Below are 25859 nucleotides of genomic sequence, written 5' to 3' on the forward strand. Positions count from 1 at the left end.
ATCCAGGGAATTTCAGAAAATCCAAGTTGCTTTATCCAACATCTTAGTAGCTCTCACTTTTAGAACCCTAGAATGTTGGCCATCAGACCCTGAAGATATGTTGATTTTAGTCCCATAATTTATTCCAGATCTTTCACTCTGATATTAATTACCTTGAATTCCTCATTCTTTTTAGTCAGTGTTATTCTCAACTTCTGACAAGTGATTTGTAGCTTCACAGGGATTACTGCTGACACCTCAACTATTTACAACTAAAATTAAAGGTATGGATAAAGGTACTGAGTGTATTGCAGACAAATTTGCTGATATTACAAATTAGGAAAGCAAGCCATGACAAGGAGGCAAAAAGCCCGCAGATGTGATACAAACATCCAAATAGGGTATGACTTGGCCCTTTGAACCTGCTCCGCTATTCAGTAAGCCTTAATTTTAATCTCAATTCTACATTCCTCACAAACCTCTGTGAGAAAAACAGTTTTCTTCATCTGTCTTACATGAGCAACCTTGTATTTTAAAATTATGACTCCTTGTTCTAGCTTTTCCCACAACAGGAAACATCCATTTCACATCCACCTGGTCAAATCCCCTCAACATCTTATTTATCAGTTAAGTCACATTTGACTCTTCTAAATCACAGAAGATGCAGGCCTAGACTCGCTAGGCTCTCTCCTCATAATGTAATATGCTCATTTCAGATATTAGTTTAGTAAACCTTATCTGAGCTGCCCTTAATGCAGAAGGAGTGACCAGTACCATACAAAGTATTCCAGATCTGGTGTCACCAAAGCCCTGTGCAGCCGAAACATGGCTCCCTCCTCTTGCATCCAATTCTCCTTGCAATAAACCATAATATTTGATTAGCTTCCCTGATTACTTGCTGTACCTACTTACCAACATTCTCATGCACTAAGACACCCAGATCTCTCTGCATCTCAGAGCACTACAACTTCTATTTAGAAAACAGATTCTATTTTATTCTGTCTGCCAAAATGGACAATTTAACACTTTTCCACATTATACTCCATTTGTCAGATATTTGTCCACTCAATTAACACATCCATATCCCTTTGTAGGCTCCTTCTGTCCTTTTCAGAACTCATTTTCCTTCCTAAATCTGTGCCATCAGCAAATGTACTTCTCAAACCTTTCAACAAATTACTTGTGTAAATTGTGTAACATTGACACCCTAGCACAGACCTCCATTGCACACCATTCGTGACATCATGCCGTGACAGCAGTGACTGACGGTAACTTGCCTGCCTGAACCACCACATGCCATGTGGTTTCGGTACACCTACAATGCTGGAAAGAAGGGAGTTCTAGAAATTTGGCCCAGCAACAGCAAAAGAATAGTAATATTATTCCAAGTCAGAATGGCGAGTGCCTTGGAAGGGAATTTGCAGACAGTGTTACTCTGGTGCATTTGCTGCCTTTGTCCTTCTGAATGGCGGAGATTACGGGTTTAAAAGGTGCTGTTGTTAATACTTACCATTCAATATTCTGTATTTTTGACTGTGGACTAAAGTAGAAATAAGGACTGTACTAAAACCGAGGGTGTTGGAAGAATTTGCAATATTTTTAAAAATGTCACTCAAGCTCACTGTGTGGTGTTTATATTGCTGCTTTGTTCAAACAGTAGGGGGAGCTGTTGTAGACAGCAAAGCACTACTGATCTATGCAGAATGAGATTTGGCTAGTGCAAGTCGCTGATTGGTTTGTACAATTGTGACCGGTCATGGATATCAAATGGCATCAACCTGACAACAACTCTGCATACTTTGAATAAATCATTAAGTTTTGTGGTGACCTTGGGAGCAGCAGGGCTTGAGATTCAGCGCAAATTCCCAAGTGGGTCATAACATTGTCTCATTATGCACCTAACACATCACACCCTTATTCTTCAGGTCTTTCTTGCCTCAACTAACCCATGCTCTACAATATTCATCAGCTCTGTCTCCTCGAGTGCCCTCTTGTATTTGAGTAAAGGAGCCTTGGTGAGTTTCTACTGTTCACCTTGGAGATAATACGTACTGCTACCATACAGTTGATAATGCAGGGATGTAAATCAAATGAGTTGCTGCACTCTGAATGGTGTTGAATGTCTTGAGGCTCGTTGAAGCATTAATTCAGGCAAGAGGACAGTATTTTCTTACACTCCTGGCTTCTCCTTATCAATGGTGGACATGCTCTGAGGAGTCAGAAAGTGAGGTACTTACTGCAGAATTCTCAGACTCTAACCTCGTCTTGCAACCACAGAATCTATATGGCTGTCTAGTTCAGTTTCTGGTCAATGGTAGAGTGGGGGATACAGCGATGATAATGCCATTTGGATGTCAATAGGAAATGACTAGATTCTTGATTCTGTCTTGTCAGAGATGGTCATTGACTGGCACAAATGTTATTTTTCCCCTCTCATCCCTAGCCTGGATGTTGTCCAAGTGTCACTGCAGATGGCTTCTTTATCTGAGGAATTACAAATGCTTCTACCATCAGAGAACATCCCCAATATTGACCCTATGATTGAAGAAGGTCGCTTATGAAGCAGTTGAATATGTTTGTGCTTCAGACACTATATTGAGGAACTCAGGCTACAGCAAACAATGGATTGTTAACTTTTATTGAAACTTGCTGAACTAAATAAGGGGGAAGACCTGCTAGAACATATGTATGGTATTATCAAAAAGAAACCTTAACAAACTTCAATTCAATAAAAAAATCTGGAATTAAGAGTCTAATAATGACCATGAATCCATTGTTGATTGTCTGAAAAACCCATCTGGTTCACTAATGTCCTTTAGGGAAGGAAACAGCCATCCTTATCTAGTCTGGCCTACATGTCACTTCAGACCCACAGCAATGTGGTTGATTCTTAAGTGCACTCCAGACAATTAGGGATGGGCAATAAATGCTGCCTTGCCAGCAAAGCCATCATCCCATGAGTGAATTGAAAAAAAATGTGACTGCTCATAGATTTAGATTCATTGTGTACAATGGAGTTTATTTGGCTGGAGGTAACTCAGAATGCTAACTAGATTGTTTCCTGGGATGAAGGTGTTTTCTTATAAGGAAACACTAAGTAGGTTGGGCCTGTACTTACTGAATTTTTGAGAAATGAGAGGTGTTCCTATTGAAGCTTTGCTGAGTTGCTGGAAGTTTAGAACTAGGGGACATGGATTTAAAATAGATTCTGCCATTCAAGATGGAGATGGTAATTAATTTTTTTCACATAGGGTTGTTGATGTTTAGAATTCTCTGCCTTATTCAATACTGGAGGCTGGGTCAATTGAAATATTTAATGCTTAATTAGATTTTTGGTTCTAAAAGGTTACGTGCGGAGGGGTTCAAATAAGAAAACAGAGAAGAAACATGATCAGATTATCCATGATCTTACTGATTGGTACAGCAGGCATGATAGGGCCAAATGACCTACTATTGCTCCTATATCCCATGTTATGATTTCCTTTTGTCCATCTTCAGACCAAAGCTGTAATGACAGAAACCAGCAGAACCTGAACTGAGCAATCAGTATGCAGGTAATTGCTAAGCGAGTATCACTAGTCATCAATTGTGTTATCATCTTTTGTTGTTTTGTTGCTGATTGAAAAAGAAAGATAGGGTAGTAACTGACTGGACTGTATGTGCCTTACTTTTTGTGGGCAGGAATTAGCTGGGCAATTGTTAAGCATCTCTGTTTTATAACTAACCTACAACGACTTGGCTTGGAATGCAGTTAGAACTGTCTTCAGCACTACTTCCAGAATGTTGTCATTAGCCACATCTTGTGAATTCACCATTTCTTGACATCACATGGAGTGAATCAAAGTGAGTGAATCACATGGAGTGAATCAAAGTGAGTGAAGACTGGAAACTGTCTTGTTTGGATCCTGTGGAGGAAACTAAGATCATCCATTCTGGCTGAAGATGGTTGTAAATGTTTAAGCCGAGTCTGTTACATTGACATGCTCAGCTCTGCTATTATCAGGGCCACTCATGTTTTGGGGGCTCCTCCTCCAATTCATTGTTTAGTCACCTCCACCATTTATGACATGACAGATAGAGCTTTGATCTGATCCATTCATTCAGGGATTGCTTTACTTGGTTAAATGGTGTATTGTTTCTGCTGTCTAGCCTGCATGCAGTCCTGTGTTGTGGTTTCACCAGACTGTCTTGGTCTTTAAGTATGCCTAGTTCCTGACATATTCACCAACACTCCTTATTGAGCCAGGGATGACACCTTGGTTTGATGATACTGATGGAGGGAAAACAGTGACGCTGCGGTGGTCCAATACAATACAGCAGCTAAACGTAACCTGCAGCTCCTTGCAGAAGTCAGCATTTGAGTTGCTAGATCTGTTCCGAATCTATCACGTTTAGTACAATGATAATTTGGAGGGTATCCTCAATGTGAAGACTGGGCTTTGTCTTCGCTAGGACTGAGCAATGGTCACTGCTAGCAATGCCATCACAGCCAGATGTATCTGTGACAGACAGAGTGATAAGGACATGGTCAAGTAGGATTTTTTTCACTTTTTATTTCTCTCGTCATCTGCCACCGGCAGCCTAGCAAAGATATCTTCAGGACCACCTCAGTCCATGTTGTACTTCTGAGCTATATTTGGCAATGAGAATTGAAGTCTCCTGTGCAGAGGACATTCTGGGCCTTTCTCACCTTCAGTATTTCTTCTTTCGGGTGGCATGGTGGCTCAGTGGTTAGCACTGCAGCCTCACAACGTCAGGGACACAGGTTTGATTCCAGCCTCAGGCAACTGTCTGTGTGGAGTTTGCACATTCTCCCCATGTCTGTGTGGGTTTCCTCCGGGTGCTCCGGTTTCCTCCCACAGTACAAGGATGTGCAGGCTAGGTGGATCGGCCATGCTAAATTGCCCGTAGTGTTCAGGGGTGTGTGGGTTATAGAGGGATGCTCCAAGGGGCGGTGTGGACTTGTTGGGCCGAAGGGCCTGTTCTACACTGTAGGGAATCTAATGTAAATCAGGTTCAACATGGAGGAGCACTGTCAGGAGCTGAACAGAAGTGCCTATCTTGTCCTTATGATTTTCTGAATGGGCATTAAACTGATGGTTAATGGTGTTAGAAAATACCTATTCAAGTGTTAAAGATGGACCAGTTCTCCATAGGCCTTGGGCATGTTGGCAAAGGACCCCGACCATTGACTCACAGTAGTCCCACCATAAGACCGTGGAATATAATATTTAATGTCCCGAGAGTACGAAGCCATCTGTAGCATTCTGCAACCATGAGCTCATGCGGGAATTCCTTGTACTAAATGAAAAGAAAAATTAACAAACATTTCAGCCAGTTTTATATGCCAAAAGTTTGTTGGCATATTTCTGAATCTATTCAACACTCAAACAACTAAAATAAACTGTACCATGACTAATGAAACTGTAACATTTATCTTTATTAAAAAGCATAAGTATCATTTTTTAAAAATCAGTAGAAACAGCAGCAAATGAATTAACCTAACAAGCTTTATCAACATTCAGATGAACCAGCGAAAGCAAAAAATACCTTGCTGTTAGACTCAACAATTCAATCATTTCCAACTACTGTAAGATTTTCACTGAGAATAAAATAGATTGGAATCTTCAGTCTAGAGTAGCAATGTAAACACAGACTCACCTCATTAAACAAAGTTACTGCATGAGTGATTTCACACAAAACAGGCCAAGTCTGGTAGTGACTGCCCTCTGCTGCCCAAAACTTTTGATTCCAATCACTATTTGTTCAGCTGAAGAATCACAGAATTTGAGTTTCTGCTGTGTCCTTAGTTAAGTGTTAGTCAAGCACTTGCATGTACATGTTGTACAAAGCCTTGGAACTGACCTTACTGCATTCAATTTTGCACACTGTAATTTAGGAAGGATCTACTGGTCGTAGAGATAGTCACCAGAATGGCCTACAGTGTTAAACAGGAGAACAGGTTCAATAAATCGGCTTGTACTCCCCTGAGTACAGGAGTTTGATGAACGATGTGATCAGGATGTTTAAAATGTTAACATAATACAAAAAGATAGATGTAAACAAAATATTTGCTATGGTAAGTCAAATAAGAATGAAGATAGATAATTTCAAAATGAGAGATAAGTCACTTTTCCAAACAAAAGGGTTGGAGAAATATGGAATTCTCACTTCGGAATGGCTATGGCTGCTGGGTAAATTGGAGCTTCAAGACTGAGATCAATAGAGTTGTGTGCGATAAAGGTATCACCAGCTTTGGAACTGAGGTGAGTAAGTGGAATCCAAGTGCAGACTTGGTCTAACCGATCGTAAGAAATAGAAGCTGCAGTGGAACATTTGCCTCCTCAGTTCTGCTCAGCCATTTGGATATGATAACAGATTAACTTCCACACCAACTCCATTTTCCAACATACCCCTATATTCACTCATTCTCCAAAATCCAACAATTTCAGTCTTGAACACACATTTTAATGAAGCATTCTCAGTCATTCGGGATACAGAAATCCAAGGATTCAGACATTTGAGTGAAGAAATTTTTTCCTCATCTTAGTTGACCCTTTATCCTGAATCAACCAATGCCCCCTAGTTCTAACCTCTGTAACCAAGGGAAACATCCTCAACATCTACTCAGTAAACCTTCTAAGAATTTTAACATTTCAATGTGGCAACCTAAATGCCAAAGGATACAGTTCCATACTACATCTCCTCTGAAGCCATCTTTCTCATCCCAGGAGTCAAACTAATGAAACTTTTTTGCATCTACTTTAAGAGAAGATATCCCCCTTTAGCGAATTGAACATTATCGCAAACTCAATGTGTTGAATGGCCTACGCCTTTTCCAATGATGCACTGGGGTTTGGAGCTTGGAATTTCCTGGGAAGAAGCAAAACATGTGCTTGTGTTGATTCTTAAAGCAGCACTTACACTTCCTGTTGGTGTCAGAGTCTGAAACTGGACACTTTCTGTTGCATTTTGTGCTGAAAGGTGCAAGGCTGATTACTGACTGACTGGCATCTACAGCACTGTGTGCAAGGTGTGATCAATGGCAGCAAGAAAAATGAAAACCTAATGATAGAAACCCAATGGAGATCCAGCTCAAGAAAAAATATGGTCACGTATAGAATGAGCTGCCAAAGAAAGTGGTAGAAGCAGGTACAATTTCGACATTTGGACAGCTACATTTTCAGGCAAGGTTTAGCGAGAAATGGGCTAAATCCAGCCTAATGGGACTAGATCAGTTTAGGAAACCTGAACAAGACTAAGGGTCTGTTTCCACGCTGTATAACTCTATAGCACCAATCCATAGAATCGCCACAGTGTAGAAACAGGCTAATTGGCCCACCAAGTCTACACTGACTCTCCAAAGAGCATCCCACCCAGACTCACGCCCCTGTCCTATAACTCTACATTTCCCATGGTTAATCTGCCTAACCCACATATCCCTGAACGCTATTGGCAATTTAGCTTACCAATCCACCTAACCACCCTGGACTGCAGGAGGAAACTGAAGCACCCAGAGGAAGCCCACGCAGATACGGGGAGAATGTGCAAACTCCACACAGACAGTCGCCCGAATCTGGAATTGAACCCTGGTCCCTAGTGCTGTGAGGCAACAGTGCTAACTAGCAAGTCACCCTGTTGCCCCTGCCAAGAAAGGTCTGACTGTGTAGTTCTTAAGATATTACTTCCAGTATGGAGATACGTCATATCAGGGCGAAAGCAGGGGCTATATGGATAAACTTCTCCCACAGGTTTGTTGGAATGTTCCCAGAAAGTAGGGTCTCTCAGCTGGGTGAGCAGGTCAGCAGGTTTGATAGTCTGACAGTGACATACACGATTGTAAATCACTCAGACTAGCAATGCACTGGTCTATTTGAGTCTTGGTAAAGAAATTTACTAATGCTTCAGAAAAGCAAATAAAAGCACCAATAATTTTAGCATGATTATAATTAGGATCCAAAGAAACCTTTAACCTATGCACCATTCATCAGTTTTAGCATATTACATCTTTTATCACAATTTAACCTCTCGACCCCAAAGCTTTAAAGAATAATTCTCCAAACAAACTTAGATGTTTTGCCATGCCAGTAGCAGATCAGAAAGGAATTTTAATTTGTGGGCACTCTCTGTTATTCTGCTGCAGGGTGTGGGGGCAGTCTTTGAAGTCCACTTCTGAAAACTGATGTGTTAAATGCCGGGAAACAGATAAAACTTCTTCATCAGTGTGCCTCTCTCCTTCACAGGCAGCTGTCTGGCAAAGTTATGAAATGACTGTTGGACCTGAAATGGGAGATGCCACAGAAATCCAGTTACTAACTAAGATTACAAATACAGTGCCTAACGGAGCCAACCAACCTGTAGATGTGCTTTCCTACAGTTTATATGACACCCGACACACAGGCGCTACTTCAAACACTTCCCTAATCCTTACGTAACCCTGCTGCACATTTTCAGTATTTCACCAATTTTTATTATCTTATTGCTGATTATTCATACTTATCCAGTCTTACATTAACATCCTCATGTTTTCCCTGCTTCATGTACTTCTACTGTTTGCTGTCACTCTACAGTAACGTTGCTGTTTAAACGTTAGTTTAAAACTAAAAGGCGGACATAAAATAGAACGGAAACTACATTTTTCAGTCACTGAGAGGAAGTTCAGATAAGTGAGAGATTACACAGGCTTCTCTGTCTGGGTATCCCACTTACGACACATGAGGAAATTGTAATTTTTCAAATTATTTTGAGTATGTGCGGTAATTAGCCATTTTTTATAACATTGTACGGCCATGGGCAAAATTGGACAGTTTGTGTGCATCACAGCAACACCTTTCCAATGATTCCATAACTGTCTTTAAACATGAACATACAATAAACACTGACAATAGAAGAAAGGATTGCAATGGGGGCTCTGATTAAAGGGTGTGGGATTCTTGAGAAATCCTGCAGTAAAAAGGGGGAAGTTGTGAGTCACTAATGCAGCCCTACGGAGCCACTGCTGCAGCAGTCAGGAAATCTCATAATTTCCTACATTGATGTTGTACCCAGAATTGCAGTTATGCACCTGTGAGGCAAAAAAATAAGCCAAACGGTTAAAGAGTAGCTTTTATTGCTTTCTAAAGCCATGTGAAACCCAATGGGAAGCTGGGCTATTTAGTCAAAAATTAACTAATTCCAGCATTAAGATTCTAATGTTGGATTCTGCAGGGATCAGATATGGATTTTGGACCAGCATATAATGTGGGTCAAAACTACTTACTTCAACAGCATCTTTGGCTGATATTCACTGCAGGTTTGGTAGGGAGCAGTGGAAGTTCACATATTTTCCTCCACAAGTAACCTCTCTGTCTCACCAGTCATGCTGATGGTGGATGCTGTGACTGGGAAATTTGAGCATATAACACAGGTGAGGTGAAACTCTCCTCTGGCAAGTGATTAGACAGCAGCATTGGCAGAGCATGAAGCAGAGTCCGATGTTCTAGAACAGGGAATGCTCCATGACGTACAGGGGCGCTTCCTGCCTCCCAATAATCCCTTCAGCCCTTGTAATAGCTACCTTCACTTTCTTACCTGGAAAAAAATCTCCTCGACGTCATACTTTGCTGCATTTCGCCTCATTAAATCGACTAATGATTGGATGAATATGCTGCCATTTTGTACATGCCTTAGGGATACATTGTCTGTAAAGCAAAAACGAGAACAGCTAATTGATAACAAAAGCAGGATTCCTGTCACCCATAAAAAGAGAAAGCAATCATGATATTCAATTGACTTCTGAGTTTGACACTTTGAACCTATTATTCAAATTATTGGTAAGCCCTTCAGTCCTGTAGACTTAGAAGCATTCCATTTGTTGCCAGTACATTTGTGACATCTGATTCAAGAACATGCACTAATACCAAAGACAACTACCATGCAGCCTGCACTGCCTAATACAGTCATTTTACAGCCATTCCAATTTACCACATCACGCACTTTCCCAATTTATTCTGTCCTCTAAAGAAAATAAAGGTGTAAGCAGAAGCAAACATGTTCGAAAAATCTTACTCATTTTTTCACTTATTCCTTCACAGGATGAGGGCATCACTGGCTAGACAGCACTTATTGCCCATTCCTAATTGGCCAGAATGCAGTTAAGAGTCAACCACATTGCTGAGAGTCTGGAGTCACATGTAGGCCAGATCAGGTAACCATGGCAGTTTCCTTTCCGAAAGGAGATTAGTGAACGAGATGGGTTTTTCTGGCAATTGGCAATGGATTCATGGTCATCATTAGACTGTTAATTCCAGATATTTACTGAATTCAAATTCCACCATCTGTCCTGGCAGGGTTTGAACCTGGATTCCCAGAACATTATCTGGGTCTACTAGATTAACAGTCCAGCAATAATACCACTAGACCATTGCCTCTCCTCAGGAACACCTAAATCTCTAAACACAAACATTATTATAATTAATAGTAAACTGTTCCACCTAATGAAAAGAATATAACTTGTACTTTCACAACCCTTTAAAGCATATCAAAGCCTTTTACACATAATTAAGTACTTTAAAAGTGTAAATCACAATTATAATGTAGGAAACATGGCAGCTAATTTACATACAGCAAGGTTCCACAATGAGATTAATTAATTTTTCAATGGCTGTAGCGATTTTCAAATAGTGCGATGAGGGGTTGGCACAGTTTTGCTTCAAGAGGAGCTTATATCTGATGCTCTAGTCCAAATAATCTGTCAGTGATGCTAGTTGAGAAATAAATACTGGTTAGGTCATGGAGAAGAACCTGATATTCTTCTTCAAAAGAATGCTCGGAGAAATTTTCAATTGGTTTAAGAGGGGAAGCTGACGCCTCAACATCATGTTTTTGCCATGGCTCGAGCACAGTCTCCCTTCCTTTGCTCTCAAAGTAACAGACTCATTTCAATCTTGAAAACTGCTGTTGTAATGGAGGCTGATCATGAGTGGGCATGAGCAAATCTCAGCCCTTGTGTACAATCAATCAGTCTCTCAGATCTCTAATACTTCTCTTGAACCCAAGCCATCACTGTCTCATCTCTACATTTCTCTCAAATTGTTGGTGTCTCACTACAACAGCAATTTTGCAGCACCTTTATCACAGTAAACTATCCAAAGGCACTTAACAGAAGGAAATCACAAAGAAAGGGAGATTTAAGGCCATGAAGAGATGTGTAAGAAAGGCTGAGAATTTAAAAATTAAGCCAATGCTTAAGGGGGAGGTAATGTAGGTCAGCAAGCAGAGAGGCAATAGATGAATGGGACGTGGTTCAAGTTAAGATACAGGCAGCTGAAGTTTGGATGATGACGTTTACTGGGGAGGAGAAGAGAATTGGAAGTTGGTCAGCAATGTGTTGGATTAATCAAGCCTAAACAAAGGTGTGGGTGAGTGTTTCAGCAAGAGATGAGCTGAGACAGGAACAGAGTCAGGTGTTAGGGGAGGCAAGATGGCTTGGTGTTCAGTATTGCTGCCTTACAGTGTCAGGGTCCTGGGTTTGATTCCAGCCTTGGTGACTCTCTGTGTGGAGTTTGCGCATTTGCCCCATGTCTGTCTGGGTTTTTGCCAGGTGCTTCGGGGTCCTCCCATAGTCCAAAGATGTCCGGGTTAGGTGGATTGGCCATACTAAATTGCCCTGTAGTGTCCAGGGAGGTGCAGGCTAAGTGGATTAGCGATGGTAAATGCAGGGTTACATGAATTGTGTGGACAGCTGGATCTAGGTGGGATTCTCTTTGGACAGTTGGAGGAGAATCAATGGGCTGAATAGCCTCTTCCCACACTGTAGGGATTCTAAGAGATGTTATAGTGGTGGAAATGGGAGGACTTAGCAATGGTACGGATACGTGGTTAGAAGTTCACATTAGATTGAATATGACACCAAAATTATGAATAATCTGTTTCAACTTCAGGCAAGGAGATGTTGAGGGCTATGGAGAAAAGTTTTTGGCGGGGTTGAAGATAATGACATCAGTCTTTCCATTTCTGGAAATGGAAAAGCAGACATTTTTGCTAATCCAGTGCAGGATGTTAGATGAACATTCTGACAATTTAGAGTTAGAGGAAGGGTCGAGAGAAGTAATCGTTGGGTAGGTCTGTGTGTTGTCAACATGCAACTGGCAAATGACACTGCCTTTTCTTAACAACCGGACCACATTGTCTGCTATGAACTGTTGGCCATGACATTGAGAATTAGAGCTTGTTTGCACATTCAGCATAATTACCTGGGGTGGTGGAGCAGAAACAGATGAAATCACTCTCTTTGTGTATTTTGTAAAAGGGTCCCTCTTCCTCATAATCAGCGACAGGCTCATCATTAGCAGAATCATTAACATAGGCGTAGCCAAGGTTTGCTGCAAAGAAACAGCACTGATTATTCAAAGATGCCAACTCACTTCAATTGCACAACACCCAATTCATGGCTGATATTACTTTTCACCTCTGTTTTAGTATCTAGATCTTTGCTAATCAACCTATTCAGAGGTGGCAGTACACACCTCTGGAGTAGGTGGGACTTGAACCTCAGTACAAAATGCCAACAAATTAGCTGTGGCTATCATGTGATAATGTTATTGATGACCCTCTCTCCTGGTCACTGTTTACTTGGTGTAATATTGAATTTGAATGTGGAATTGAGTATTTACAAAGGCAGTAATAATTTTGAATTTATTTATCAACATTTTGAGGACCAAGAGACACTTCAATGAGACAAACAATTCAATGGTGCACCCACTATTTCATACTGTAGGCGCGGTATCAGAAGTTTTCACGTGCACGGACTTGGAAAATTGAACGCGAGCCTCTGGAGGAGATTAGAAGAATGGACGCAGTCTCATCACTTAGGGAAAGTGACATTGCTTCCCTAAAGTACACCTCACATCTTATCACGGCACACAGGTTGAAAAGCACTGCCCTGTGTTATGCCCTGAACTTTATTTCTGCAGAATCTGCAATACACGAAGGAAGGGAGAGATGAATAGGGTGATTGATGGCAATGCATTCAGGTAGTAAAGACTTCCAGGGTGGTCAGGATGGAATGTTCCACTAACAGAGCAGGTGGGCTCACGTTGCCCAACATGCCATCTTTGTAAAAAGCTTGAAGCATGCACTAGGATTGTCTGTTTGGAGGTTCTTTCAAGGACTGTTTTCCATTTAAAATGTTTGCTACTGATCATTAAACAGGTGTCACTAGTTATCTAGGAGTAAACAAGTTACTGATGTGGCCTTTGAACAATACTTAACAGGATATTTACCAACTCATCTTCACTTGCTGCCACTGGTCTGAACTGAAACTCTGAAACAGAATGGGAGGCTCTTGGGCATTTTGTTAAGGCTTCATGATCACTCTAGCAATATTTTAAGCCAGAAATTATTTGAGGGCTTAACATAAAAAGAGGAAGTGTAGTGCTACTCCATCTTTTAGGGGTCATCAGGAGAAAGGAAGTGCTTCCTCATAGACACCCAGCAAAGGGATCCTTAGTCTGGATGCCGAATAGGAAGGAGGGTTTGAGGCGAGGAAGAGGAGCACTAACTGCTATAGGAAGGGGACAGGAGTTTGTGGAGCATGAGGAGGTATTAATTCCAATGTGGAGACAAGACATGCTTCCTTCTCAGAACCTCTTCCAGCAGGACATCCAGTACTACTAACCAAGAACGTATCTATGTAGTTTAAAAAAAATGTTGTGTATATGATCGGGAATAGGTGTTCTATTTATTAAAGAGAGAAGCCAGGTCTAGTCAGTAAGACAGTAATTTTGCTACATCACCTAAGATTCCACACCTTCAGTGAAAGCAAGTGTAAGGAGCAACATATATGACTCCTACTACAGTAAGGGTGTCGATATCAACACTTGAGTGCTGAGCCTGGTTTTGCAAGCAGTGGCAAGTTCAAATTGTCTGCAGTTAAGATCAACATGGTGTGCTACATCCAGACTTTCACACAGGCGCATTTTATTTGTGTCACACGCACTTAAGTATCTGTTCAACATTTGTCCAAATTACTTGCCCTGATTTTATAATGCTATATTCTGTTACACAATAATGCTGCTCTCTGTATTAATACAGAGCTGTTATTCTTCAGATCACACATATGATCTGCTGTGCCCTATATGTACTCTCTAACACACACAAGAGCTGCTGCTCTTATATACACATCAGTTTTCATAATGTAGGAGTGGTGTATTGATGTGTAATTTTCATACATTTTTAATTCAACATTACCCATTTTTTAATATCCTGTTCAGCATTTCCCTGCTAAATGCTGATTTGTCTAGTATTGTCATTGTTTCTTGCCTCTATATGAATGTTTAAATGCAAGCTACACTGCAATTTAGCTTTCCTGAATAAATAAAATTACATGAAAATAACAAAATTATTTCTAATATACCTAGGACTGGCATCGCTCTTTAATATATAGGACTTCTATTCCCTATCTTATAGATAACATTTTTTAAACGAAAGAGAAGGGCTTCTGTTCTCAAATGTATACTTAGGAGTTGCAATTCTCTAACAGATATACAATCTCTGCTACAATCTAATGACCAAACCTGTTACTTCATTTTATTCACACATTGTAAAAGCAGATTGCATAACGGTTTAAAAGGATGCTCACATCCTCGACAGGCCTGCACGATGATAATTTTGGGTTTTCCTCTCAATCCTTTGCAGCTCTTATTGTTTAAAATATTAAAGACATCGTCAATATGAAGAGTATCTTCCTTGGATTCGTTGTGAAGTCTGCCACAGATTTTATCTCGGAGCCCATGGGACATGAGCACAACAAAGGTGCTATCGTTCTGTGAGTGTTCCTCACGATTTGAAAATGCACTCAGTGCTCGCTTCATTTCCTGAAACAGATTTTATGATACGTTAATTTTTTTTGAGCAGTGATACAGTCTGAATTCCACTGGATCCCATTTATAGTAAAAAGACTTTGTCATTTATAATAAATATTAACTAAGAGTTATTGAATTTTTGAGGATCAATTTGATTCATAAATATGACTACTACAGAATAGTAATTGTGCCATAAACTCTCAGTCTTATCTGGAACTCTCAGAACATTTGGCAGAAGAATTGCAGGGATCACTTTGTTCAATACTGAATGCCAAAAGTAAGTCCATTCTGTGTATCATATTGTTCTGTATCTGTGCAACAGGACTCTATGTACTGCAAATTTTTATGGCAGGTAGGTAAATGCCAATTACAATACTGGATGACAGAGATTTATTCATTTATTGTTTATGCTGTGTGTAATTAGTTACCCAGAGAGTGACAATTACTGGATGTTCCTCAAAGGAGTGCGGCTATATGTGCCATGAGTTAACATAGTGATGGAAGGTCCTTTCATCAGAAGAACAGGATCATAATTTTGTCATTGTATCTATTCTTCTGCTGGAAACAGGCTGGTTTAGGGAAAATTACCTAATGAATAACTGTCAGCCAACTGGGGCCAAAGTTTTGTCAGCAGTGTTACGTCTGCTTTTACAAAAAAGGCTGTAGCTGTTAGTTCCAAGAGTCAGGTAAAACTAAACGTTATTTCTCTTTCCAGCTTCAGTATCTATCAATAACATACATTAAAGCAATCAAACACCAGCTCTAAAAAGATTCATATCACCAATGGGAAATATCTAGTCAATGATGCAGAGGTTATAATTACAGCTTAAGACAAAATTTTCTATAACATCCTATTAACATTCTTGTTGGATCTAAGTTCCAAAAGGCTAATACTAAAGATAATACTCCATAACATGACTATTTCTGTCACTGTCAATCTTTGCATCTCTTTGTATTATCACTGCTAAAGGAATGGATTTGAAAGCTTACTATGATAAATATCCAGTATAATATATTTTGTTGTTAGATGGAAGATTCAGAGTAAATTATACAAGTTCCCTATCAGTTTTAGTTTGCCTGCTGTTCAAAATTGTATTTTGCAGAACTCACACGCTGTACAAAATTCAGTTTTCAGTTCTCTATATTACTCAACAGATTTGCTGCTGGAAGACTATGATGGCCAAGACTGACATCAGCATTCTTGTGGGCTTAGGATTCTGTCTATTGGCTTCATGCCTCCACTTAGGACATTGGATGTGAGTTTGCTCACTGAGCTGGAAGGTTAGTTTTCAGACGTTTCGTCACCATTCTAGGTAACATCATCAGTGAGCCTCCGACGAAGCGCTGGTGTTATGTCCCGCTTACTATTTATCTGCTTAGGTTTCCTTGGGTTGGTGATGTCATTTCCTGTTCTTTTTCTGAGGGGATGGTAGATTGGCTCCAAATCAATGTGTTTGTTGATGGAGTTCCAGCTGGAATGCCATGCCTCCAGGAATTCTCGTGCATGTCTCTGTTTGGCTTGTCCTAGGATGGATGTGTTGTCCCAATCAAAGTGGTGTCCTTCCTCATCTGTATGTCAGGATACGAGTGATAGTGGGTCATGTCGTTTTGTGGCTAGTTGATGTTCATGTATCCTGGTGGCTAGCTTTCTGCCAGTTTGTCCAATGTAGTGTTTGTCACAGTTCTTGCGAATTATTTTGTAGATGACGTTCGTTTTGTTTGTTGTCTGTATAGGGTCTTTTAAGTTCATTAGCTGCTGTTTTAGTGTGTTGGTGGGTTTGTGGGCTACCCTGATGCCAAGGGGTCCGAGTAGCCTGGCAGTCATTTCGGAAATGTCTTTGATGTAGGGGAGAGTGGTTATGGTTTCTGAGCCCGTTTTGTCTGTTTGTTTGGGTTTATTGCTGAGGAATCGGCGGAATGTGTTCATAGGGTACCCGTTCTTTTTGAATACGCTGTATAGGTGATTTTCCTCTGCTCTGCGTAGTTCCTCTGTGCTGCAGTGTGTGGTGGCTCATTGGAATAATGTTCTAATGCAGCTTCGTTTGTGGGTGTTGGGATGGTTGCTCCTGTAGTTCAGTATTTGGTCCGAAAGTGTTGTTTTCCTGTAGACGCTGGTTTGAAGTTCCCCATTGGCTGTTCGCTCTACTGTGACATCTAGGAATGGCAGTTTGTTGTTGTTTTCCTCCTCTTTTGTGAATGTTATGTCAGTAAAGGGTATTATTGATGTAATTTTTCAATAACAAAACCTACAGACAAACCAACGGTACACCCATGGGATCTCCGATATCAGGGTTCTTAGCAGAGGCAGTAATGCAGAGACTCGAACAAACAGCTCTGCCAATCATCCAACCCAAACTTTGGGTCCGCTATGTGGATGACACCTTTGTCACCACTAAACAAAACAAATTAGAGAAAACCTTCAAGACCATCAATAATACCTTTACTGGCATAACATTCACAAAAGAGGAGGAATACAACAACAAACTGCCATTCCTAGATGTCACAGTAGAGCGAACAGACAATGGGGAACTTCAAACCAGCGTCTACAGGAAAACAACACATACGGACCAAATACTGAACTACAGGAGCAACCATCCCAACACCCACAAACGAAGCTGCATTAGAACATTATTCCAACGAGCCACCACACACTGCAGCACAGAGGAACTATGCAGAGCAGAAGAAAATCACCTATACAGCGTATTCAAAAAGAATGGGTACCCTATGAACACAGTCCGCCGATTCCTCAGCAATAAACCCAAACAAACAGACAAAACGGGCTCAGAAACCATAACCACTCTCCCCTACATCAAAGACATTTCCGAAATGACTGCCAGACTACTCGGACCCCTTGGCATCAGGGTAGCCCACAAATCCACCAACATACTAAAACAGCAGCTAATGAACTTAAAAGACCCTATACAGACAACAAACAAAACGAACGTCATCTACAAAATACCTTGCAAGAACTGTGACAAACACTACATTGGACAAACTGGCAGAAAGCTCGCCACCAGGATACATGAACATCAACTAGCCACAAAACGACATGACCCACTCACTCGTATCCTTACATACAGATAAGGAAGGACACCACTTTGATTGGGACAACACATCCATCCTAGGACAAGCCAAACAGAGACATGCATGAGAATTCCTGGAGGCAGGGCATTCCAGCTGGAACTCCATCAACAAACACATTGATTTGGAGCCAATCTACCATCCCCTCAGAAAAAGAACAGGAAATGACATCACCAACCCAAGGAAACCTAAGCAGATAAATAGTAAGCGGGACATAACACCAGCGCTTCGTCGGAGGCTCACTGATGATGTTACCTAGAATGGTGACGAAACGTCTGAAAACTAACCTTCCAGCTCAGCGAGCAAACTCACATCCAATGTCCTAAGTGGAGGCATGAAGCCAATAGACAGAATCCTAAGCCCACAAGAACTTAGATTTTCAGAAGGAATTTCATAAGTTGCAAAACAAAACAAAACTTTATTGCAGAAAATAAAGGCCTGTGGCGTAGGGGATAACATATTGGCATGGTTAGGAGAATGGTTAGCTAACAGGAACTTAAAGAAATCATTATGGGGCTTTATCGGTTTGGCAAAATGTAATGAGTTGCATGCCATAGCCATCAGTGCAGGCTCTCAACCTTTTACAATTGATGTAAATAACTTGAATAAAGGGAAGGATAGTTGGTTACTAAGTTTGCTGATGACACAAAGACAGGTCAGAATAAGGTGCACAGAGGACAAAAGGAGGGTAAAAAGAGGTATAGTTATATTAAGTGAGTGAGCAAATATCTAGAAAATGGAGTATAATATGGAAAAATGTGAAACTGTCCATTCTGACCGGAAGAATAAAAAAGAAGCCTGTTATCTAAATGATGAGAGTTTGCAGGGCTCTATGCAACAGAGCGATGTGGCGACCCTTGTACATTAATTACAAAAAATTAATATGCAAGTAGAGCAAGTAATTAAGGTAGTTGTACTTTGGTAGTGTCACTGGACTGGTAATTCAGAACCCCATGTTAATTATTTTGCGTCTTGGGTTCAAATTCCAATTTGGCAATGGTAGAATTTATTGAATTTAATAAAACAAAAATCTAGAGTTAAAAACTAACTAGCCTAATTGCGGCCAAATAATCTTGGTCAAATGTTGCAAAAACCCATCTGATTGGCTAAAGTCTTTGTACTGTAGACAGCAAGTGTCCTAACATTGGCCTGTACATCATGATCTTTGAAACTGCTTTGAAACAGGCTCGATTCTAAATTGAACAGTGCAATGCAATGCAAATATCAAATTGTAGTTCAGAGGTTCATTGAAACTCATGCTGTTTGAAGTTGATATTTATTCCTGGCCTACACTTAGCTTCCCACCTGCTCCTTTCTCCAAAAGCCTAAATGTACATAATAGGGAAATAAAATAGCTGATTCCCAGTAGTAGCATAAGTTGCATTTTGGGTGAAAAAGCATAAAATATAATTATGGCAGTTGGTTTCTTGCAGTAAACGGTGTCTGGACTGCCATTTTAATTTAGTTTTCAGTTGAAACTTGGCCACCTTGTCTTTTGTTTCTGGAACTTTATACAGTATTCAAAGAAATATATCTGTGTACAAGGTAATGAGAGGCATGGATAGAGTCGATAGCCAGAGACTTTTCCCCAGGGCAGGATTGACTGCCACAAGGGGTCATAGTTTTAAGGTGTTAGGAGGAAGGTATAGAGGAGACGCCAGAGGGAGGTTCTTCACCCAGAGAGTTGTGAGCGGATGGAATAGTTTACCAGTGGTAGGCGTGGAAGCGGAGTCATTAGTGACATTTAAGCGACTGCTGGACATGCACATGGACAGCAGTGAATTGAGGGGAATGTAGGTTAGGTTATTTTATTTTTGGATTAGGATTATTCCACAGCACAACATCGTGGGCCGAAGGGCCTGTACTGTGCTGTACTTTTCTATGTTCTATGTTCTACGTTCTTTTCGGGAAGAAAACTTGCTATCCTTAACTGACCTGGTCTGCATGTGATTTCAGACACACAGTTATGTGGCTGACTCATAGCTCCCTCTGAAGTGACCTAAAAAGGCAATTAGGAATGGGCAACAAATGCTGGCCATTTTCGGCAGAAGGAGAAAAAGAATGATATAATTTATTCTGAGGCAAATTGCATAAGAAAGTAGTGAGGTTATCCTCTAGTTATACTGGGCACTGGTGAGACCAGATCTGGAATACACTGTACAATACTGGACACCCCATTTAAGGAATTATGTAAATGTGTTGGAAGCAGTCCATTTCAGTACATGAATTAGGAATACAAGTAGACCATTCAGCCTCTCAGTGCTGCTTTGCCATTCAATAAGATCATGGCCAATTTGTTTGTGTTTCAAATCCAGTATTCCCACCTATCTCCTCATAATCTTTGATGTGTCTGCTTATCAAAAATCTATCTGCTTTTGCCTAAAAATATTCAATGATCCTGTCCCCACCACATTTTGAGGCAGATTTTCAAAGTTGCACAATCCTCAGAGAAAAAAAATTCAACTTATTCTGTGAGGTGAGCCCTAATTTAAAGCAGCATGCCACCCTAGTTCTAGACTGATGCACAAGACGAATTGTCCTTTCCACATCTACTTTGTCAAGACCATTCAGGATCTTACATACTTCAATAAAATTACCCTTCACACTTTTAAACTACAGTGGAAACATCCCAGCCTATCCAACCTATCCTGTGTCAATGTAATAAACCCCTGTGAATCAACTCTAATACATTTACATCCCTCTTTAAATGTGGACCCCAGAACTAAACACAGTTTTCAACATGTTTTCTCCATATAACTGAAGCATAATATCTTTATTTTAATGTTCAATACCTCTCATAATAAAGAGAAGCACCCCATTAGCCTTCTTGTTATTTGTTCTGCTTGCATTCTAACTTTTTTGCGATTCATGCACTAAATCCATCCGCAGCTTGGAATTTCACAGTCATCCTCCAAATAAGTGATACTCTGCTTTTCTTTCTTTCTACCAAAATCAACAACTTCACTTTTCCCCCATTATACACCATTTATCAGATTTCTGCCCACTCATTCAACTTATCTATATCTGTTTGAAACCTTCTTGTGTCTTCTTCACAGCATACTTTCCTACTTATCACGGTGCCATCTGTGAACTTAACTGGCATGCCTCCTTTCTTCTCATCTAAGTCATCGATATAACTCATAAGAAGGTTATAGCCCATCACAGACTCCTGTGGGACTCCAGGCCTGTTAGACAAAGAGCCACTTAATTCAGAGGTTTGCTAGACTAATACCAGGAACAGGTGAAATGAGGAGAGGTTGGACAGGTGGGTTTATCTATTCAGTGGAGTTTTGCAGACTAACAGCCAATTTGATTGAAACATACAAGATCCTGAAGGAGCTTGGCAGGTTGAAGCATATGTTTCCTCATATGGGAGAAACTAGAACTAGAACTAAACATCACAGTTTAACAGCAGAGGGTCACTTATTTAAATAAGAGATGAGGAGAAATGTTTTCTCTCAAACGGTTAGAGACTTTGGAACTCTCTTCTCGAAAGGCTGTGGAAACAGACTATTTGAATATATTTGAACCGGAGGTGGCTAGACTCTTGGTAAGCACGGAAGAGAAAGGCTGTAGATGTCATATACATGGACTTCAGTAAGGCGTTTGATAAGGTTCCCCATGGCAGGCTGATGGAGAAAGTGAAGTCACATGGGGTCCAGGGTGTGCTAGCTAGATGGATAAAAAACTGGCTGGGCAACAGGAAACAGAGGGTAGTAGTAGGAGGGAGTTTACACATTGGAGACCTGTAACCAGTGGTGTTCCACAGGGATCTGTGCTGGGACCACTGTTGTTTGTGATATATGTAAATGATCTGGAGGAAGGTGTAGGTGGTCTGATCAGCAAGTTTGCTGATGACACTAAGATTGGTGGAGTAGCTGATAGTGAAGGGGACTGTCAGAAATTACAGCAGAATATAGATAGACTGGAGAGTTGGGCAAATAAATCGCAGATGGAGTTTAATGTGGGCAAATGCGAGGTGATGCATTTTGGAAGATCAAATTCAAGGGCAAACTATACAGTAAATGGAAAAGTCCCAGGGAAAATTGATGAACAGAGAGATCTGGGTGTTCAGGTCCATTGTTCCCTGAAGGGGACAACGCAGGTCAATAGGGTGGTCAAGAAGGCATATGGCATGCTTTCCTTCATTGGGCGGGGTATTGAGTACAAGAGTTGGCAGGTCATGTTGCAATTGTATAGGACTTTGGTTCGGCCACATTTGGAGTACTGTGTACAGTTCTGGTCGCCACATTACCAAAAGGATGTGGATGCTTTGGAGAGGGTGCAGAGGAGGTTCACCAGGATGTTGCCTAGTATGGAGGGTGCTAGCTATGAAGAGAGTTGAATAGATTAGGATTATTTTCATTAGAAAGATGGAGATTGAGGGGGGACCTGATTGAGGTCTACAAAATCATGAGGGGTATAGACAGGGTGGATAGCAAAAAGCTTCTTCCCAGAGTGGGGGACTCAATTACTAGGGATCATGAGTTCAAAGTGAGAGGAGGAAAGTTTAAGGCAGATACGCGCGGAAAGTTCTTTACACAGAGGGTGGTGGGCGCCTGGAATGCATTGCCAGCGGAGGTGGTAGGTGCAGACACGTTAGCGTCTTTTGAGATATATTTGGACAGGTACATGGATGGGCAGGGAGCAAATGGACACAGACCGTTAGAAAATAGATGACAGGTTAGACAGAGGATCTTGATCGGCGTAGGTTTGGAGGGCTGAAGGGCCTGTTCCTGTGCTGTAGGTTTCTTTGTTTCTTGCTTCTTTGATACCAGAGTAGATATAAATGTGGAGTTGAGGTCACTCCCAGATCATCCATGATCTTATTAAATGGCCAAGCAGGCTCGAGGTCCAAATGATTTATCCCTTCATATGTTAATGTCATTGTGTTCACGTTTAAAATTTGACAATAACATTTGGTTTGTGTGATGAAGCGCTGCATCACTGATTGCAGGCATAAATCTGTCACATGGTAAGAGCATTTTTGCTCCACAATGCAGGTCTGCAGAGTTGCTACTGTCTACAATTGAAGAAATAAGACATTGTGGAGCACTTCATACCTTTAAAACATTGTTATCTATTCTATAGAGCACAGAGTGTCTATTGATAGTCCCTCATTTGTTCTCCTTTTAAACCATAAAGGTAACTCAACACAGTACAAGGGCAAAATGAAATAATACCAAATTAGTATAGCCATCAAATCAGTCTTAATGGGCAATATAAATTGTAGTCGTCCAACAGTGCCTTGTGAAATAATCTCTTTTTGTTTACAGTTGAGACTCTAAGGGAGGGAAAGAAAGGATACTGTGGAATGCAGTCAAGTCAAATTCAGAAGGCGATTTACTGTGAACAGAGAGTTGAATAGAATGTTCCAAATATTAACATTCACCTCGCCTGTTAAATTATTGTGCTTTTCCACTTGGTAGCCAAAGCCATTTAGCAGTTTCTGCATTTGTTCTTCATCTACCTCTGCACCCTTCCTCTTCATTTCAGGTTTCTCAAAATCAATGTTATTAATCAGTATAGCCAAACGTTTCCTTCCCTGTTTTGGCAATATCTGGTATACCTGGAAAAGAAATTACAGTTGTATTTTGGCTTTAAACAGAACGGAACTATTCACTGACATGAGAATGAGTGCTACGTCAAATGAGTGCTACATAACCCAATCCAAAACTAAACCAATTCAATCACAAATTTCAAAGATCGGATAAATTTAGGCCCTATCCAAGCATCTATTACATCATCCAGTTACATGTGCCAAGTATCTGAATAATCCAATCACAGATCCCAGTTATTGAACCAACCAATTTCATAAACAAACTCGAATCAATCTAGTCATACATCCCAAAAATCAACCCGACTACATCATGCGTCTCAAACCCTAAACCAACTAGTCACCCAAGCCAAACATGGGATCCATTCAGTCACATTACCTAAGTATGCAGTAAGGGATTTCCTCTTGGAAATAGATTGGCAAAAATCTCAACAATCAGAAAATACATTGTATAAAATAATTATGAATAAAGCAAATTCATATTTTAATGTCTCATTGTTAAAGCTCAGATATTATAACACAACAGAAAGCACATGCACTGGTGCTCAATCTTCAACAATATGGTAGCTCAGGATATCAGTATAGTACCTCGTTTGTCTTCTGAGAAATCTCCTCATAGTACCGTTGTGTGCACGGAGTTATCCACTCATGAGATGTGGGTAATTCTGGTGTTGTTAAAGTGGAAGTGGTTGGGACAACAGATCCAATGCCTGTAGAGCACAGAAATGGAGTAAGAGATTCTATGTTACCTACAAAATGTGAGCACACATATACTCAGACTTATCCAAAGATTTATTTCAAACGAAATATATGAATGTCAGTACTGTGTATGCAACACTAATAGATGTGTAATAAAAAGTCCACAGATGGCAGTTGTGTAAGTTACACTTCAGTCCATAATGTACAGAGGTCTTGGGACTTTGTACATAATGCATTTGCTTCTTAGCCAGAAGCTCCGGATTCAAGCTCTACTCTGTGGCTTATTGGCCACAGAAAAAATGTTCATCACAGGCTAAACATGTTAACAATCACCCTGCTAGTCCTTCCAACACATCCCTGGCAAACAGATGGAGTAGGAAAGATTTCAGGTCAGCCATGCTTGATCCAGATGGGCGCCCCTCAGGCTTATAACTACTTGTAGCTCTCTAAAGTAAGAGAGATGCTGTTCGTCACTTGTGGACTATGGCTTATGATTTTAAAAATGTGCTGCATCTCATTCATAATTTAACTTGTTAATTTGTATGTAAAAGATGTTTTCTCAATCATGGCCATAAATCAATGCAAAGAGACAAGATATAGGAAGAAATTCCATCTCTTACAAACATTTAGGTGCAGCACAGACAGCAGCACTTTGGTTAGAACTTGTCATTCAGGGTGAAAGCAGCCTGGAAGAGATAGGCAGCTGTACTGGGCAAGCACCAGGCCCAGTCAAAAACCTAAGTGGCCAGGAGAGATTGGTTGTGTTTTTGTGACAAACAACAATAGTTTCATCAGCATCACTACTGATAACTAAATTGCAATTGCAGATTCTTTAATTAATTGGATTTGAAGCCCACCAGCTGCTGTGGTGGGATTTGAACCCATACCATGGAGTGTTAGGCTTTGAATTACTCTCCAGTGAAACTAACATTAGTCTACCATCTTCACAAGCAAGTAGTGTTTCATTAAAGAAAGACACCAGAAAAATATAAGATACAGCACCTGCTGAAGTCTCGGAGGTTTGCTTTGAATCAGAACTCGATGCATCTGCTGAAAGAACAGAAATACCACCAATACGTAATTCACAATATGCCTGCAACAGAACAAATCTCCATTTTTTTTTGCATTCTCCATTACCACTAACTGTGTTAAAAATTCAACCTCACAAACCCACTGCATCTCGTACCTAAAATCCTAACTTTGTCATCTAGTCCTTGTACGTAGAGCTATTGGGAACAGTACCCCCTTGTCTACATTCTCTAAGCTTGTAATAATCTTGTACACCTCTATCAAATCTCCCCTCAATTCTGGTGCATCAGAAAGAACAATACTAGTCTTTCCACTGAGCATGTAACTAAAACCTCTGGTAAATCTCCACAGTGCTAACATGAGGACTGACATATCATTCCTAAAGTGTGGTGACTAGAGCCAGATGAAACCAGAACCTTATAAAGGTTCAGTGTAACTTTCCTACTTTGATACTGAATGGTTGTACTATATTAAGCCCAAGATCTCTCACTACATCTTGCTACCTTTAAAAATCAATGTACATACAACTCTGGCCCCTCTGATCCTTCATCCTTCTTTGGAATTGAACCATTAAGTCTCTACTACCTAGATCATAGATCATAGCATCCCTACAGTGTGAAAAAGGTCCTTCGGCCCAGCCAGTCCACACCAACCCTTGCAGCATCCCACCC

At 40.6% G+C, this 25859-nt stretch overlaps 1 protein-coding gene across 1 annotated transcript in view; it reads right to left on the reverse strand.

The window, feature by feature from the left end:
• Window positions 1-5433: 5433 nt before the first annotated feature.
• The window catches only part of LOC125464728 (caspase-1-like), a 37670-nt gene continuing 17244 nt past the window's right edge, over window positions 5434-25859 (reverse strand). The window contains exons 3-9 of the mRNA XM_059655525.1: window positions 25162-25209; window positions 24049-24170; window positions 23296-23472; window positions 14600-14834; window positions 12213-12341; window positions 9550-9659; window positions 5434-8259 (exon numbers count right to left, since the gene is read on the reverse strand). Coding sequence (XP_059511508.1) covers window positions 8167-8259; window positions 9550-9659; window positions 12213-12341; window positions 14600-14834; window positions 23296-23472; window positions 24049-24170; window positions 25162-25209 — 914 coding nt within the window. The 3' untranslated portion in view covers window positions 5434-8166. The remainder of the gene's footprint in view (window positions 8260-9549; window positions 9660-12212; window positions 12342-14599; window positions 14835-23295; window positions 23473-24048; window positions 24171-25161; window positions 25210-25859) is intronic.

This window comes from Stegostoma tigrinum, chromosome 27 (genome assembly GCF_030684315.1).
Source record: "Stegostoma tigrinum isolate sSteTig4 chromosome 27, sSteTig4.hap1, whole genome shotgun sequence".
NCBI lineage: Eukaryota > Metazoa > Chordata > Chondrichthyes > Orectolobiformes > Stegostomatidae > Stegostoma > Stegostoma tigrinum.